Genomic DNA, 17,023 nt, shown 5'->3' on the forward strand with positions numbered 1-17,023 from the left:
ATCTTTCTCGGGAAATTTCCAAAGTTTCTACCTCGAGAGAAGCTTTGTGAAGTAAGTACGAGCTAGGCTTACCCAAATGATCTGAAAACTTACCAGCGCATGACCATACCTAAGTAACTTACCTATACCAATTTTGAGCTCATTTCATTCATCCAATCTCTCTCACTAGTTTTCCCAAGTTTCTGTCCATAGAAGAGCATTGTGAAGGAAGTACCACTTTGGCATGTCCAAATGGTATCAATTTTCTACAATGCTTTCCTATGCCCAAAAAACCATCCTCCACAAAATTTCAGCTCAATCCATTCATTATTTTGAGCCCAGCTTCAACATTCATATTTTTGTCCAGCGTGGTACTTTGCAAAGCAAGTACCACCTAGGTTCCTCCTTTTGATCTAAAAATTTGTGAAGACATTCTCCTTAGTAGATGATCATCCTCAGCCAAAACTCACGCCCATTGGCAATGTGCATTTTCCGTACCGCTAATCAAACACTTGGCTACTAATTCATGTTTGAGCATCGATCGGTCTCCTCGTGAGAATCTTACGTTGTAATTTTCTTCCTAGCACCAACCTGGGGAGTACAACCCACTAGACATGCCTAGGCCGCCCAGAACACATGGCAACATTACGGTCACGCGGTGACCATGCGACGGGCATGCGAGTTTACGCGCTCTAGAGTTGAGGCCCTCGGCCACCACCCAAACCTCGACGTATCGCCACCAAACCATGTATTTATGATTAAATAGGTCCTTATGTAACTAGAAATGATTTTTGGAAAAAATAAATAGCAAACTATGAGGCACCTGCAGTTCAAATTTGACCCGCTTCCAACTGAATCGTCAAAAATTTGTCTTTTTCACGAGAGGTGGATCAAATTTTTTTACACCCAACCATTTTGTCAATTATGCATTAAATATGGCCTAGTATTTTATAAAAATGATTTGGTCCAATTTTGCAACAATTATTTGGTAGTTCCTTCACAAAAAAACCTCCTTTCGGGCACTCGAAAAATGGAAAATGGTTTTTTCGTCCAACGAAAATGAAAACTTCCTTAGGCAACATTGTTTGCCATTCCAATATGCACCCTTGTGCACAATATGAGATCATTTGAACAAACTATGCCATGAATGTGGCCATAAGATTGATCATTTGGCTTGAAAGCCATGATTCTTCACACATGATAGCTCATTTCTGAGAACACTTTTTTAAAATAATTATCATTTTACAATTTTATTATTTTTCCCAGAAACTTGGTCATATATAATGACACAATGCGAAGGTTTTCCAATTTTTTGATTTTTTTGAATTTTTTATGCCCGTTTCAAAATGTAGTCAAAACGGCGGGCTTGACCGTTCCTAGCAAGCGGTTGAATGTTGGAATTTTTTGGTGTTTCTCTGATTAAATAGATACTTATGTACCTAGAAATGATTTTTGTAAAAAATGAAGAGCAAACTACGAGGTAGCTACAGTTCAAATTTGACCCGCTTCCAGCTGAATCGTCGAGAAATTTATCTTTTTCACCAGAGGTGGATCAAAACTTTTCACACCCAACCATTTGGTCAATTATGCATTAAACATGGCCTAGTATTTTATAAAATTGATTTGGTCCAATTTTGCAACAAATATATGGTAGGTCCTTCACAAAAAAGAACTCATTTCGGGCACTCGAAAAATGGAAAATGAATTTTCCGTGCAAAGAAAATGAAAACTCCCTTAGGCAACATAAAATAATTGCCGTATTACAAGTTTGTTATTTTTCCTAGGAACTTGGCCACATATAATGACACAATGCGAAGGTTTCCCAATTTTTTGATTTTTTTTGATTTTTTTATGCTCGTTTCAAAATGCGGTCAAAACGGTGGGAATGACCGTTCCTAGCTAGTGGTTGAATCTTGGAATTTTTTTGGTGTTTTTATGATTAAATAGATACTTATATACCTAGAAATGATTTTTTGAAAAAATAAAAAGCAAACTACAAGGCAGCTACAGTTCAGATTTGACCCGCTTCCAACTGAATCAACGGAAATTTGTCTTTTTCATGAGAGGTGGATCAAAACTTTTTACACCCAACCATTTGGTCAATTGTGCATTAAATATGGCCTAGTATTTTAGAAAAATGATTTGGTCCAATTTTGCAACAATTATTTGGTAGGTCCTTCACAAAAAAACCTCCTTTCGGGCACTCGAAAAATGGAAAATGGTTTTTTCGTCCATGAAAATGAAAACTTCCTTAGGCAACATTATTTGCCATTCCAATATGCACCCTTGTGCACAATATGAGATCATTTGAACAAACTATGCCATGAATGTGGCCATAAGATTGATCATCTGGCTTGAAAGCCATTGATCTCCACACGTGATAGCTCGTTTCTGAGAACACTTTTTTATAATAATTGTCGTATTACAAGTTTGTTATTTTTCCTGGAAACTTGGCCACATATTATGATACAATGCGAAGGTTTCCCAATTTTTTGATTTTTTTGATTTTTTTATGGCCGTTTCAAAATGCGGTCAAAACTGCGGGAATGACCGTTCCTAGCTAGTGGTTGAATATTGGAATTTTTTTCGTGTTTATCTGATAAAATAGATACTTATGTACCTAGAAATGATTTTTAGAAAAAATAAATAGTAAACTATGAGGCAGCTACAGTTCAAAATTGACCCGCTTCCAGCTGAATCAGCGAAAATTTATCTTTTTCACAAGAGGTGGATCAAAACTTTTTATACCCAATCATTTGGTCAATTGTGCATTAAATATGGTCTAGTATTTTAGAAAATTGATTTGGTACAATTTTACAACAAATATTTGGGAGGTCCTTCACAAAAAAACTCCTTTTAGGCACTCGAAAAATGAAAAAAATAATTTAAAAGAACTCATTTCTCGTAACTCTTTAAAAAAAATATTTGTCTTATTTCAATTTATGATTATTCTGGAAAACTATAGTCAAATTTGCTGACACAATAAGAAGTTTTTTTTTCAAATCTTCAGGTCATAATAAAATAGCTAACATGATTTAGCATCTTACTTTTAGTCAATTACGACCAATTTAAATGGTCAAAATATCAATACATGTATACTGCGTTCTGATTGGTCCATGGGCCTCTCACACGGATCATGGATAAATCACCGTCGGATCCTCCTGGATCCAACGACCCTCGTCTCACGGTCTCACCCACCCACCACGAGCTACCCCTCAAAAAAAACCCCACCGCACACCACTCCTCTTTCTCCCCGCGCAGCAAACCCTAGCGCTCTCACCCTCTTCCTCCCTCTGGATCCACCGCCGCCGCACACAACTCCTCCTTCTGGATCCACCGCCGCCGCCCCCAACCCCACTCCCTCCCTCTGGATCTCGACGCGCCGCCGCCCCCTCACACTCTCACCGCCGTGGGCTGGAGGTGCCGCACTGGATCCGGACCAGGGCACCACCACTAGCTGGCGTCGTGGGCGGGGTGCGGCGCCTGACCAAGTGTGCCCCCTGCTCCCCGTGCCCGACCGCTCGCTCCGCCTCAACCTCGTCGTCTCCAAGGACCTGCGCAGCCGCCTCCAGGATCACGTCTTCGCGCTCAAGGAGGACTCCACGCTGCCGCCTGTCGCATCGACCTCATCAGGGTCAGTCCCTCCCAATTCCCCGTCCATTCCGCTGTGGTACGCCCTGACGGATCGAAATGGCCCCTGACTCACAGATCTCTCCCGTCCCTTCCTCCCCTCGCAGCGGCCGCCCTGCTCGCGTTGTTCCAGCAGTGGGGTCTCCGGGGCGGCCCGACGGTGAACCCGAGGCACCTGTGCGGGGCGCGGGACTGGATCGAGTCCTTCATGCAGAATGCGTCCGTCGGCTGCAGTTGCGACCGCTGGCCCGTGTGCCGCATCACGCACCTGTTCGTTCCCTCTCTTCCCCACTCGCCCGAGGCCTCTGGCTTTTCGGTTTTCCCGGTGCCTTTGCTTGTGGATTGATGGCTGGGCTCTGGATCATGCAGGAACATCACTGGATTCTGGAATCTGACCGAGATCCCGCCGGAGCTCTTCAACTCGATGGAGCTGGTCTCTCTGTGAGTCATGGCATTGGTGTCTGTTGCTGTGCAAACTGCTTACACTAGGCAATGCGAGAATTAACCAGCCTACTAGAAGTAGGAACATGAGGTTGGATCACTGTGCAAACTGCTTACACTAGGCATACCTCCCTTTTGAAGCCGGTGTGCAAACTGCTTACACTAGGCATTGGTGTCAATTTGCTCTAGTCATGTTCCGTCTAGCTGTTCTGATATGTCAATTTGCTCTAGTCCTGTTTGATTCGTATGGATCTAAAAACAATTCCTTAGGGCTGAAATTATAAATGTATACGGCAACGAATTCTTGTGGTTCTAGATTTGCTGAAATGCAAATGTGTCTGAGAACAAATTATTAATAGAATTCTTGGGGTTGCTGAAATTAGAATATTAATAGACTGCGTTGACGACTCTGCTTCATTTTACTGTGATGCCAAATAAATCATATGTTATGGTTCAAGGTACAAGGGGAATTCGCTGGCCCAGATGAGGAGCCAAAGCAACACCAAGTCACACACGCCGCTTCTAAGGGGAGATATGCAAGGTAATAAACTCCTAACATCTTCAGTTTGTTTTTCTGGCTTGCTCTTTGTTCAACACCACTGTGCATGGTCATTTTGCATTCTGAAATGTGATTTCCAGATCTATAGCTCAAATACTATGGTTCCCAGTGTTAACTTATCCGTTGTTGTTTATATTCCAAACTGTTTTTCCCTGAAAAATGGGTATCATTAATTCTTTTGTTCCCATGTGGTTAGCCTGATTTTGTTCTTAAAAAGTAAACATTCTACACTGCAGGGTGCATTAGTGATTGGCTAAGAATAGTACTGAAAAAAGAGCAGTCTATTCATTCCAAAAACATTCTCTGATTCTAAAATTTACTGAAATTAGAATAAAATATACACAATGTGTTGATAACTCTGTTCCCTTCACTATATTCTATTTAACACATGTGTTCTGGTTCAGGTTTAAAGAGAATTTGAATGCCAAGCCACTGGAGACGAAGCAAAACCACCATCAAGTTGATGTCTCATGCGCCACTTCAAAAGGGAGGTATGCAAGTTGAACACTCCTAACCTCTTACTTATTTCTTTTTGGATTGCTCATTGGTGTCTGCTGTGCAAACTGCTTACACTAGGCATTGGTGTCTGTTTTTGTGTAAACTGCTTACACTAGGCATTGGTGTCCCTCCACTCCTCACAGCGCCCCCTCTCTTCCTCCCTCCCGCCATTTCGAGTTTGGATCCGTGATTGCAGCTCCTCTTTTCTGTAATTGCAGCAATGTCGCTTGATGAGTTGATGTCGTTCATGATGTGATGTTCTTTATGCAGATCAAGGTGCCTACAGCATGGAGACAAACATAGGTCTGAATCGTCAGGTAATCTGTTTCTCTTTTCTAGTATGTATAATAGTTTGTTTTCTCAATCTCCTCTTGTTGATTCTGTCTTGCTATAATAGTTCATCGGTACACTAGAGCCTGAATATGCACATCGTACTGTTTCTTTTTTGCTTCCCTGGAGTGGTCAAGGTCTGCAGGCGTATTTCCTCGTATCTCCCCCTGATAGAATCATGGGTTTGAGATGACGAGGATGTGGACCTCTTTAGGCAGGTAATATATGTTGTTAATTTGTTTTCTCTTTTCCAGTATGTATATATGGTTAATCACTTAATCTGTTTTCTTAATCTCATGTTGTTGATTCCGCCCTAGTATACAGTAGTTCATCGGTATGCTAGGGCCTGAATACTTACTCTTTCGGTTTGCTTGACAGGGTCTGAGAGAGTCTTAAGATGTACTCAAGTTCAAAAACCACGACACTTATTCTGGAGTGGAGGGAGTAGTGTCTTGTTTAGCTTCCAGGTTCCGCTAAGGGGATTAAAGGGTGAGGAGAATGTAGACAACCAAGATAATTATGAGGAGGAATGCATGGGCCATGATCCTACGGTTACCTAGCTATAGTCGAGGAAAGACGAGTAGCAAGTTAAGGATGCAAGAGCATGGCTGATGGATCCAAGGATCTGTATGTTAAGTACCTGTTGCTAGCCTTTTGTCTGTTTGTGGCGGGATGTCCCAAAAACTTGTAATGGAAGTTAGTTCACAAGCAGCAAGATTTACTGTGTTCCTAATGATTGTCATGTATGAATGTGTTGCAGGCATCTTGCATACCATATTCTCATGGGTGGGTGCAGCAAGGGGCTGGGCAAGCGCGGTGCACAGTGGATGGAGGTCATCTCGTGGGAGCCCAGGGCATTTGTCTACCACAACTTCCTGGTAATCACTGCTGCTGCTGCCCACTCCGCCTTCCCTTTAACACCCATAATCACTGCTGCTGCCGCCATGGTTCATTCGGTCCTGCACCTGCTCACGCATGCACACTGTCTTGTGTTTGTGGGAAGCTGGTTTTGTTAGGTAGTCCATCGATGATGTATGGGTTTCTGTTTGTAATCTGCGCTGATGCCCACTCTGAAAGTTTGGTGACAAAATAATGCATCTTGAATCCTGGGAAGACTACTAATAATCTGTCATTGGAAGATATGCTACAGCAATGCAGCAATTTGAATTGATATTCACATTGAATTAATGACTTGTCTTGTTGTATGCAATTGAAACATACCCATATAAAAGAAGTCTGTTCCATGCAACATTTTTACTGTTTTACTCAACTTGTTTTTGTAGTTACTTGATACATATTACCTCCGTCCCATAATAAACCATCAAATGTACTCCTGAGAGGGATAAACATCTTTTTTAGAACATGGGTTGAAGCAGACTGTACTTGCCTACTGAGAATATGAAAACAAGATATTCTGTTTGCTATTATGAAGATAGCATTGTGTTTAATCTAGTACTGATGATTGTTTTCATTCTCATATAAATTTGTTAATGATGGTGATTTTGTACTAGCATATAAACTTGTTTTTGTTGTCACTTGATACATACTTAGCTTGCACTTGAAGTTGTGGGCTAATGCTTGTAATTTTGTTCTACTTGTATGCATTGGTACCCCTATCATCGAGCGCGCACGGATGCAATAGTGGCAAGAAGATCATGGTCGTGTGCATCATCAAGCACACCATGGCGAGCATCGACCTCCTCACAGTGGCAAGAAGAGCATGTGCCTAGTTTGTAATCGCTGTCGAAGGAGCTCCATGCTGAAGAACATAACACTTGTAGAGCTTGTAAAGTACCATGTTATTGAACTTGTGGAGCATGTAACTGTGACTTCCACTATTGTATGTTAGAGTTATTTGTACATCAGCAACTCTGTATTGATTGGTAATATTCGTACAGCAGCAACACTGGCTGGTAATATTTGAAGTATTTTGTGTGTTTTCTGTGCCAATTTAAATATTGTGTATTTATTTACATTAAATTGGAAAATTAAGAATGTGACCCTGACAAAAAAGAAAAAAAATGAAACTGTTGAGACAGAAAGGCCATGGGCCAAAGAATAAAAAGGTTGCAATGAAGGCCATGGGCAAAAAATAAAAAGGCTGCAATGTTGGGCTTGGTCCATGAAGCTGATAAAAAATTCACAGAAAAAAATATAAATGGGCTGAATTAATGGGCTCGGCCCATATAAACACCGAATTGGACCGGGCTGAATCTTGTGCCACGTCAGATTGCCACGCTGGATGCCTACGTGGCCTGGGGAGGTTGCTAGTGACCAAAACGCCATAGTAGACGTATTTTGGTCATAAACGTCTACGACCATTCCAGAAGAAAGGTCGCTATAGTCAGTTTATGACGGCCAGCTTTTGACCTTCTGTTTTTGGTCACAAAAAGGTCACAAATGAAAATTTGTGACCATTCAGTGACCAATAGTGGTGGTCACAAGTTGACATATTTCTTGTAGTGGATGCATGAGGTAGAATCCATCAGCCTTACTGGTGTACGGTTGCTGGATGCAGCAGAAGTCGGTCTTATGGCTGAAACCCAACCCATTCTTCTTGTACTTTTTCACCTTGATATATCCACCAGACAGGCTGAAGGTTAACACAGCACTATCGAGAACACGCTTTATGTGCGTGTAATCCTTTTTCTTGATGTTCTTCGATGAGTCCAAGTACATGGCATGGGAGTATTCTGGGTACAGACATATGAGGACGCCCCCCCTGCTGCGCAAAATAAGTACACCTCAAATTAGCCTCCATGCATGCTTGCAAAGGAATGATTAAAACTTATGAAAGGATATCTACGGATGACTTGCGTGGGATGATAAGGTAGGAGAGTCGCTTCCTTGTCCTTATTAGCGATCATGAACTCGCCGATATACATGCTCGCATAGTGATGGTGCTCTTTGCAGACTGCCAAGAAGCTCTCGCGCATATAGTAGGGGTCTGATACGTCCATTTTGCATCATGCTTTTATATTGATATTTATTGCATTATGGGATGTTATTACATATATCACAATACTTATGCCTTTTCTCTCATATTTCACAAGGTTTACATGAAGGGAGAATGCCGGCGGCTGGAATTCTGGACTGGAAAAGGAGCAAATATGAGAGACCTATTCTGCACAACTCCAAAAGTCCTAAAAATTTACGGAGAATAATTTTGGAATATATAAAAATATTGGGCGAAGAAAGCACTAGAGGGGACCCACCAGGCATCCACAAGGTTGGGGGCGCGCCCCTGCCTTGTGGGCCACCTGGCAGGCCCCCGGTGCCCATCTTCTGCTATATGGTGTGTTTTGACCTGGAAAAAATCAAGAGTAAGCTTTCGAGACAAAGTGCCGCCGTCTCGAGGTGGAAGTTGGCAGAACCAATCTAGGGCTCCTGCGGAGCTGTTCTGCCGGGGAAACTTCCCTTCGGGAGGGGGAAATCAAAGCCATCGTCATCACCAACGATCCTCTCATCGAGAGGGGGTCAATCTCCATCAACGTCTACACCAGCACCATCTCCTCTCAAACCCTAGTTCATCTCTTGTATCCCATATTTGTCTCAAAACCTCAGAGTAGTACATGTGGGTTTCTAGTAGTGTTGATTACTCCTTGTAGTTGATGCTAGTTGGTTTATTCGGTGGAAGATCAAATGTTCAGATCCTTAATGATAATTAATACTCCTCTGATTATGAACATGAGTATGCTTTGTGAGTAGTTACGTTTGTTCCTGAGGACATGGGAGAAGTCTTGTTATAAGTAATCATGTGAATTTGGTATCCGTTCGATATTTTGATGAGATGTATGTTGTCTTTCCTCTAGTGGTGTTATGTGAACGTCGACTACATGACACTTCACCATGATGGGTTGCTAGAGTGACATAAGCTTAGACCCTAGTTTATGCGTTGCTTCGTAAGGGGCTGATTTGGATCCATATGTTTCATTCTATGGTTAGATTTATCTTAATTCTTCTTTCGTAGTTGCAGATGCTTGCGAGAGGGGTTAATCATAAGTGGGAGGCTTGTCCAAGTAAGCAAACCACCCAAGCACTGGTCCACCCACATATCAAATTATCAAAGTAACGAACGAGAATCATATGAGCATGATGAAAACTAGCTTGACAGTAATTCCCATGTGTCCTCGGGAGCGCTTTGCATTATATAAGAGTTCGTCCAGGCTTGTCCTTTGCTACAAAAAGGATTGGGCCACCTTGTTGCACCTTAGTTACTTTTGTTACTTGCTACCCGTTACGAATTATCTTATCACACAACTATCTGTTACTGATAATTTCAGTGCTTGCAGAGAATACCTTGCCGAAAACCGCTTGTCATTTCCTTCTTCTCCTCATTGGGTTCGACACTCTTACTTATAGAAAGGACTACGATAGACCCCCTATACTTGTGGGTCATTAAGACTCTTTTCTGGCGCCGTTGCCGGGGAGTGAAGCGCCTTTGGTGATTGGAATTTGGTAATGAAACATTTATATTACGTGCTGAAATTTAATGTCACTTGTCACTATGGAAAATAATCCTTTGAGGGGCTTGTTCGGGGTATCTTCACCCCGCCCGGAAGAGCAAAGAGTTGCTCCTCAACCTACTGCAACTACTGAAAATATTTATTATGAAATTCCTTCAGGTATGATAGAGAAACTGCTAGCTAATCCTTATGCAGGAGATGGAACATTACATCCCGATATGCATCTAATCTATGTGGATGAAGTTTGTGGATTATTTAAGCTTGCAGGTTTGCCCGAAGATGATGTCAAAAAGAAGGTCTTCCATTTATCTTTGAAGGGAAAGGCATTGACATGGTATAGGCTATGTGATGATATTGGATCTTGGAAGTACAACCAATTGAAATTGGAATTTCATCAGAAGTTTTATCCTATGCATCTGGTTCATCGTGATCGGAATTACATATATAATTTTCGGCCTCATGAAGGAGAAAGTATCGCTCAATCTTGGGGGAGGCTTAAGTCAATGTTATATTCATGCCCCAATCATGAGCTCTCGAGAGAAATTATTATTCATAATTTTTATGCTCCGCTTTCTCGTAATGATCAATCCATGCTCGATACTTCTTGTACTAGTTCTTTTACGAAGAAGACTATTGAATTCAAATGGTATTTATTGGAAAGAATTAAATGCAACTCTGAAGATTGGGAACTCGAGAAGGTAATGAGTCAGATAAAAACCTTAAGTTTGACTGTGTTAAATCTTTCATGGATACTGACGCTTTTCATGATTTTAGCACTAAATATGGACTTGACTCTGAGATAGTAACTTCTTTTTGTGAATCATTTGGTACTCATGTTGATCTCCCTGAGGATATGTGGTTTAAATATCAACCTCTCATTGAAGTGAAAGTAGTAGAACCTATTAAAGTTGAAGAAGAAACTGTTACTTATAATGTTGATCCTATTGTTCCTACTGCTTATATTGAGAAACCACCTTTCCCTGTTAGAATAAAGGAACATGCTAAAGCTTCAACTGTGGTTCGTAAGAGTTATACTAGAACACCTACACCCCCTGAACAAATTAAAGTTGAACCTAGTATTGCTATGGTTAAATATCTCTTGGTTGATAATATTGATGGGCATGTTATTTTTTTCTATGATGAAGCTGCTAGACTCAATATTAAAGATAAACATAGGCCTATTGTTGGCATGCCAGTTTTTTCTGCTAAAATAGGAGATCATTGTTATCATGGCTTATGTGATGTGGGTGCTAGTGTGAGTGCAATTCCTTTTACTTTATATCAAGAAATTATGAATGGTATTGCACCTGGTGAGATAGAAGATATTGATGTTACTATTAAGCTTGCCAATAGAGATACTATATCACCAATTGGGATTGTTAGAGATGTTGAAGTCTTGTGTGGGAAAATAAAATACCCTACTGATTTTCTTGTTCTTGGTTACCCACAAGATGATATTTGTCCCATTATATTTGGTAGACCATTCTTGAACACTGTGAATGCTAAGATAGACTTTGACATGGAAATTGTTACCGTAAGTTTTGGGGATGTGTCTCATGATTTTAATTTCTCTAAATTTCATTGACAACCCCATGATAAAGAATTGACTAGTAAGGATGAAATTATTGGTCTTGCTTCTATTTCCGTGCCTCCTACTGATCCTTTAGAACAATATTTGCTAGACCATGAGCATGATATGTTTATGAATGAAAGAAAGGAATTAGATGAAATATTCTTTAATCAAATGCCTGTTTTGAACACAACTTGCCTGTTGAAATCCTTGGAGACCCTCCTCCACCTAAGGGTGACCCCGTGTTTGATCTTAAACAATTACCTGATACTTTGAAATATGCTTATCTTGATGAAAAGAAGATATATCCTGTTATTATTAGTGCTAACCTTTCAGAGCATGAAGAAAAGAGATTATTGAAAACTCCGAAGAAGCACCGTGTCGCTATTGGATATACTCTTGATGATCTTAAGGGCATTAGTCCCACTCTATGTCAGCAAAAAATTAACATGGAGCTTGATGCTAAACCAGTTGTTGATCATCAACGACGGTTAAATCCTAAGATGAAAGAAGTGGTAAGAAATGAAATACTAAAGCTTCTAGAGGCAGGTATAATTTATCCTACTGCTGATAGTAGATGGGTAAGTCATGTTCATTGTGTCCCTAAGAAGGGGGGTATTATTGTTGTTCCCAGGGCCGGTCTTGAGATTTTGGGGGCCCGGTGCAAAACTAAAACTTGGGGCCCCTTATATTATATGAGAATTATAATAATAGCAATGGGTTTGAGATTTATAACAACCTCGCCTTCGCTCCTATATATAGCTATTGCCGTAACTGCATATACGACATTGCGTTTGGATGATTCTTTTTGTGAGATCCACAAGTGTTGCCCCATGACTAGTCGTGTTATTTCGGTATTATGTGCTCGGTATGGTACTTTTTTTGTTCAGATTTATTAGTCCTCATTTGGTTTTAAGCCTACTTTCTCTAACATTTGACTAATAAACTATGAGTTATATATATCACAAAATAGATCATTCAAAACATCCTTCGAATACTAACCAATGATAGTTTTTTGGCATATAACTCATAACTTTTTATAAGTTAAATTCTAACCAACTTTAGGCTCAACATTTGAGGGGACATAATAAATTCAAACGGAGGAATTTTGCAGTGCATGTAGCACAGCCCTCGCGCTCGCGTTCTATTTGGATTCTAATTAGCATACACAAATACAAAATGATACGGAGAGACGCTTAGATAAAACCAGAAATATATTTTATAGGTTGAATGAACAAGATATGCATTGTGTATGCGAAAGTAAATATAATTGAGATTGTGAGAAACGCTAATATGGTATACCTGAGATCGATTGGATCAGACATCAGTGTCGGTGATCGGACGACAGTGCTCGACGATGACGCGAAGTAGACTGGTGCATGGACCTGGCGGGAGGCGATCGGCCATGTGCAATGGCGTCCAGCGATTGGTGCATCGCATCAACCTTGAGTAACCCATCGATTCAGCGATCGTTGCGGCCTATAGAAACAGAAAACGCTAGATCGCATCAGCCTTGAATAAGGATCTCGATTTTGAAGGGAGAGATGTACTTTGTACATACGACATACACATGCAGATCCACTAGTTGAGATATGGAATAGCCATGATAGAAGAAGGAAAGCTGCGTCTGCATGCATGACTTGCCTATGCGAGATTAAAGAAAAGCTTTTTCTTGTAGGATCTTGAGAAGATGTGTCTAGAGGGGGGGTGATTAGACACTTAGTGCTAAAGTTGCAGTTTTTTAAACTTTTTCGGTTTAAGTGGAGTTTAGGCACAATTTCAACATACATAATACATATCAAGCAAGCATGCAAAGAGTATATGAGCAGCGGAAAGTAAAGCATGCATCTTGCAAGAATGTAAAGGGAAGGGTTTGGAGAATTCAAACACAATTGGAGACACGGATGTTTTTGGCGTGGTTCGGATAGGTGGTGCTATCCTACATCCACGTTGATGGAGACTTCAACCCACGAAGGGTAACGGTTGCGCGAGTCCACGGAGGGCTCCACCCACAAAGGGTCCACAAAGAAGCAACCTTGTCTATCTCACCATGGCCGTTGCCCACTAAGGACTTGCCTCACTAGCGGTAGATCTTCATGAAGTAGGCGATCTCCTTGCCCTTACAAACTCCTTGGTTCAACTCCACAATCTTGTCGGAGGCTCCCAAGTGACACCTAGCCAATCTAGGAGACACCACTCTCCAAGAAGTAACAAATGGTGTGTTGATGATGAACTCCTTGCTCTTGTGCTTCAAATGATAGTCTCCCCAACACTCAACTCTCTCTCATAGGATTTGGATCTGGTGGAAAGAAGATTTGAGTGGAAAGCAACTTGGGGAAGGCTAGAGATCAAGATTCATATGGTAGGAATGGAATATCTTGACCTCAACACAAGGGTAGGTGGTTCTCTCTCAGAAATAGGATGCTGGAAGTGTAGGTTTAGTCTGATGGCTCTCTCCATGAATGAAGAGGAGGTGGGGGGTATATATAGCCTCCACACAAAATCTAACCGTTACACACAATTTACCAATCTCGGTGGGACCGAATCAACAAACTCGGTCGGACCGATTTAGTAAACCTAGTGACCGTTAGTGATTTTCGGTGGGACCGATATGCAACTCGGTAGGACCGATATGGTTAGGGTTAGGGCATAACGTAATCTCGGTGAGACCGATTACACAAACTCGGTGAGACCGATTTTGGTAATTAGCTAACCAGAGGGTTGGTCAGGCAAACTCGGTGGGACCGATTACTAAACTTGGTTGGACCGATTTTGGTAATAAGTTAACCAGAGAGTTTGCATTGTAATCTCGGTAGTACCGATTGCCTAAACTCGGTGAGACCGATTTTGGTAATGGACATACACAGAGAGATTACAATCCCATCTCGGTGAGACCGAGATCCCTATCGGTAGAACCGATTTTCTTAGGGTTTGGCAGTGGCTATGACATGTGAAACTCGGTGGCGCCGGATTGAAAGAATTGGTAGGGCCGAGTTTGACTTTAGGTTTAGGTCATATGTGGAAGTGGGAAAGTAGCTGAGGGTTTTGGAGCATATCACCAAGCACATGAAGCAAGAGGCTCATTAATCAACACCTCATCCCTCCTTGATAGTATTGGCTTTTCCTATAGACTCAATGTGATCTTGGATCACTAAAATGTAAAATGAAGAGTCTTGAGCTCGAAGCTTTAGCCAATCCTTTGTCCTTAGCATCTTGAAGGAGTTCCCACGCCCTTTAGTCCATGCCACTTCATTGTTGAACTTATCTGAAACATACTAGATAAAAATGTTAGTCCAATAAGAGATATGTTGACATTAATTACCAAAACCACCTAGGGAGCACTTGTGCTTTCAATCTCCCCCTTTTTGGTAATTGATGGCAACATACATCAAAGCTTTAGATAAAGATATATAAAGAATAGCAAAAGCTTTGGAAGGACATGTAACAAACATAGGCTCCCCCTACATGTATGCAATCATGTGAATATGAAATATAGAAGCATGTGAGAGCATAACCATGACAGAGTAGGCAATGTGTTACATGTATCTTGGCGATATGCATCAGAGCAAAAGATTTTTAAGGGAAATACCTTCATGCTCATGAGTCCTTCTTGCAAACAGTATGTACATAAGCAAGAATTCCTCATCCTCATGATTTTGATGCATATACTTACCTTGTAGTTTTGAGTTGGCTTAGGATGGAATGAACCTACACAAACAAGGTTAGATAACACAGGTACATCCACTAGCCAGAGCAAACAAAAGAAACCACAAGAATACCAAGACTGGGATGACATGTAGAGAGTGAGTACAAGGTACCACATTGGATTAGACATGTCCCCAAGAGTAAAGTTATGCAATGAATGTGAATGATTTCTTTCCCTTAGATGTCTTGCTCCCCCTGAATCTGGCATGGGATATTGGGAGAAGATAGGGAATAGAAAATCAGAGCTGAAAGATACAAATGGATAGAGCTTAATGCAAATAAGCACATAGAACATGTCTTTCCCCCAAAAAGACATGTGGCATCTCTCCTCTTGAACATCACGCATCTGGGATCCTTGAGTATTCTCTCCCCCTGGAGATCTCTTTCTCCCCCATAATACTCTCTCCCTTGTAGGAGATAAGCTTTGATGTGATCTCTCTCTCCCCCTTTGACATCAATTTCCAAGAAGGGCTTTCTGGAATCTGTCGAATGGGTTTGGTCCTTGAGACTCAGCACAAAGCAATGGATAAAATTGTAATGCGTGTAGAGGACAAGATTCATTGAGTGGGGCTGGATCAGAAGAAATATAGAACGAGTGGCAAACTGTTTCTCCTGTTGTGAAATCGGTGGCACCGAGTGGCATGTTTCGGTGGTACCGAAAGAATTCGGTTGGACCAAAAACCACAAGTCGGTGAAACCGAGTTCATCACAGAGAAAAACACTTGTCACCTCAGCTCACTAGACAAGTAAGATCTCACAAAGATTTGCAATGAATTATCTGAAAGATTTGCAATCAATTGGATGCAGAAAATGCAGAACGAAAACAAAAAGAAAAAAAACAAGAAACTGAAGGATCTAGATGAAGTTGTTTTTTTAAGGAAAACAAATATGCATGAGACAAATGCAATGACACAGAAAAGAACACAAGAGAACTTCATCTAGAATTGGGCGGTGACATAGTCACCTATGTTAGAGTATATTGACTTAGGAGTCAAGTGAGAACACTTGATCATAGGTCATACTCATCGTTTAAGCTCAAAATGGGGTTACCATTTTTCGTTTAAGCATCTTGATGTATTCACATCTTGTTGAGTTGCTTTGACTCATGACCTGGAGTAAAGCTTCTCTAAGATGGAATAACATACCTTGGGTGGTGGTGTGGGTCTTGCTCATGTAGTTGAACTTGTGTGGGTTGCTCAAGGTTGATGTGGTTCATCAAGAGTTGGGAGCACCACTTGGAGTTTGAGTTCATCTACCTACATGGATTAGTCTTGCAAGGAAAAGCACTTGTGTATCCAAAATGACAATTATAGGATTTAACATAGAATTTGTCAAAGGATATGTTTGAATGGTTTTGTGCTTCCTTGTCTTCAAGCACCATTGTATAGAGACTTGGTGATGTAGAGATTGTTCAAGATGTGAGTGAGTTGCAATCTCATAGATTTAGACTCAACCAAGTACCTACACGGGTTAGATAACATGCAAGGTGCAAATATATCCAAGACATATGAATAGCTTCATAAGAGAAATATCAAGGATTAGTCATAGGCTCATGCCTCGCATGTATCAAATGGAGTTCCTACTCCAAGTTTGAAGCATCAATGATGTTCAATTCACCTCTTAACCTGCAAAACACTTTCTCATCAAGTTGTTTAGTGAATATATCCGCCAATTGCTTATCGGTACGAACATGCTTAAGGTTAATGTCCCCTTTTTCAACATGATCTCGAATGAAATGATGACGAACTTCAATATGCTTAGTTCGAGAGTGTTGCACGGGATTGTGAGCAATCTTAATAGCACTTTCATTGTCACATAGCAATGGAACATGTTTCACATAGACCC

General features: G+C 41.0%; 1 protein-coding gene across 1 annotated transcript; it reads left to right on the forward strand.

Annotated features, from left to right (window-relative positions):
• The first annotated feature begins 3,095 nt into the window (after nt 1-3,095).
• Nucleotides 3,096-7,375, forward strand: LOC119357422. Its single transcript, XM_037624383.1, has 8 exons — nt 3,096-3,613; nt 3,717-3,879; nt 3,979-4,050; nt 4,509-4,591; nt 5,014-5,100; nt 5,224-5,283; nt 5,378-5,424; nt 6,198-7,375. The coding sequence occupies exons 1-8, from the start codon at nt 3,096-3,098 to the stop codon at nt 6,317-6,319; spliced, it is 1,152 nt and encodes a 383-aa protein (XP_037480280.1). The 3' UTR covers nt 6,320-7,375.
• Nucleotides 7,376-17,023: the final 9,648 nt, after the last annotated feature.

The sequence above is a fragment of the Triticum dicoccoides genome, chromosome 2A (assembly GCF_002162155.2).
Source record: "Triticum dicoccoides isolate Atlit2015 ecotype Zavitan chromosome 2A, WEW_v2.0, whole genome shotgun sequence".
Lineage (NCBI taxonomy): Eukaryota > Viridiplantae > Streptophyta > Magnoliopsida > Poales > Poaceae > Triticum > Triticum dicoccoides.

What these genes read in the sequence shown, in the direction of transcription:
- LOC119357422 (XM_037624383.1), top strand. Translation starts at nt 3,096, where the DNA reads ATGGGCCTCTCACACGGATCATGGATAAATCACCGTCGGATCCTCCTG. An exon ending in GTGTGCCGCATCACGCACCT is followed by an intron (nt 3,880 to 3,978) that starts GTTCGTTCCCTC and finishes TGGATCATGCAG; the next exon opens with GAACATCACTGGATTCTGGA. An exon ending in TCGATGGAGCTGGTCTCTCT is followed by an intron (nt 4,051 to 4,508) that starts GTGAGTCATGGC and finishes TTATGGTTCAAG; the next exon opens with GTACAAGGGGAATTCGCTGG.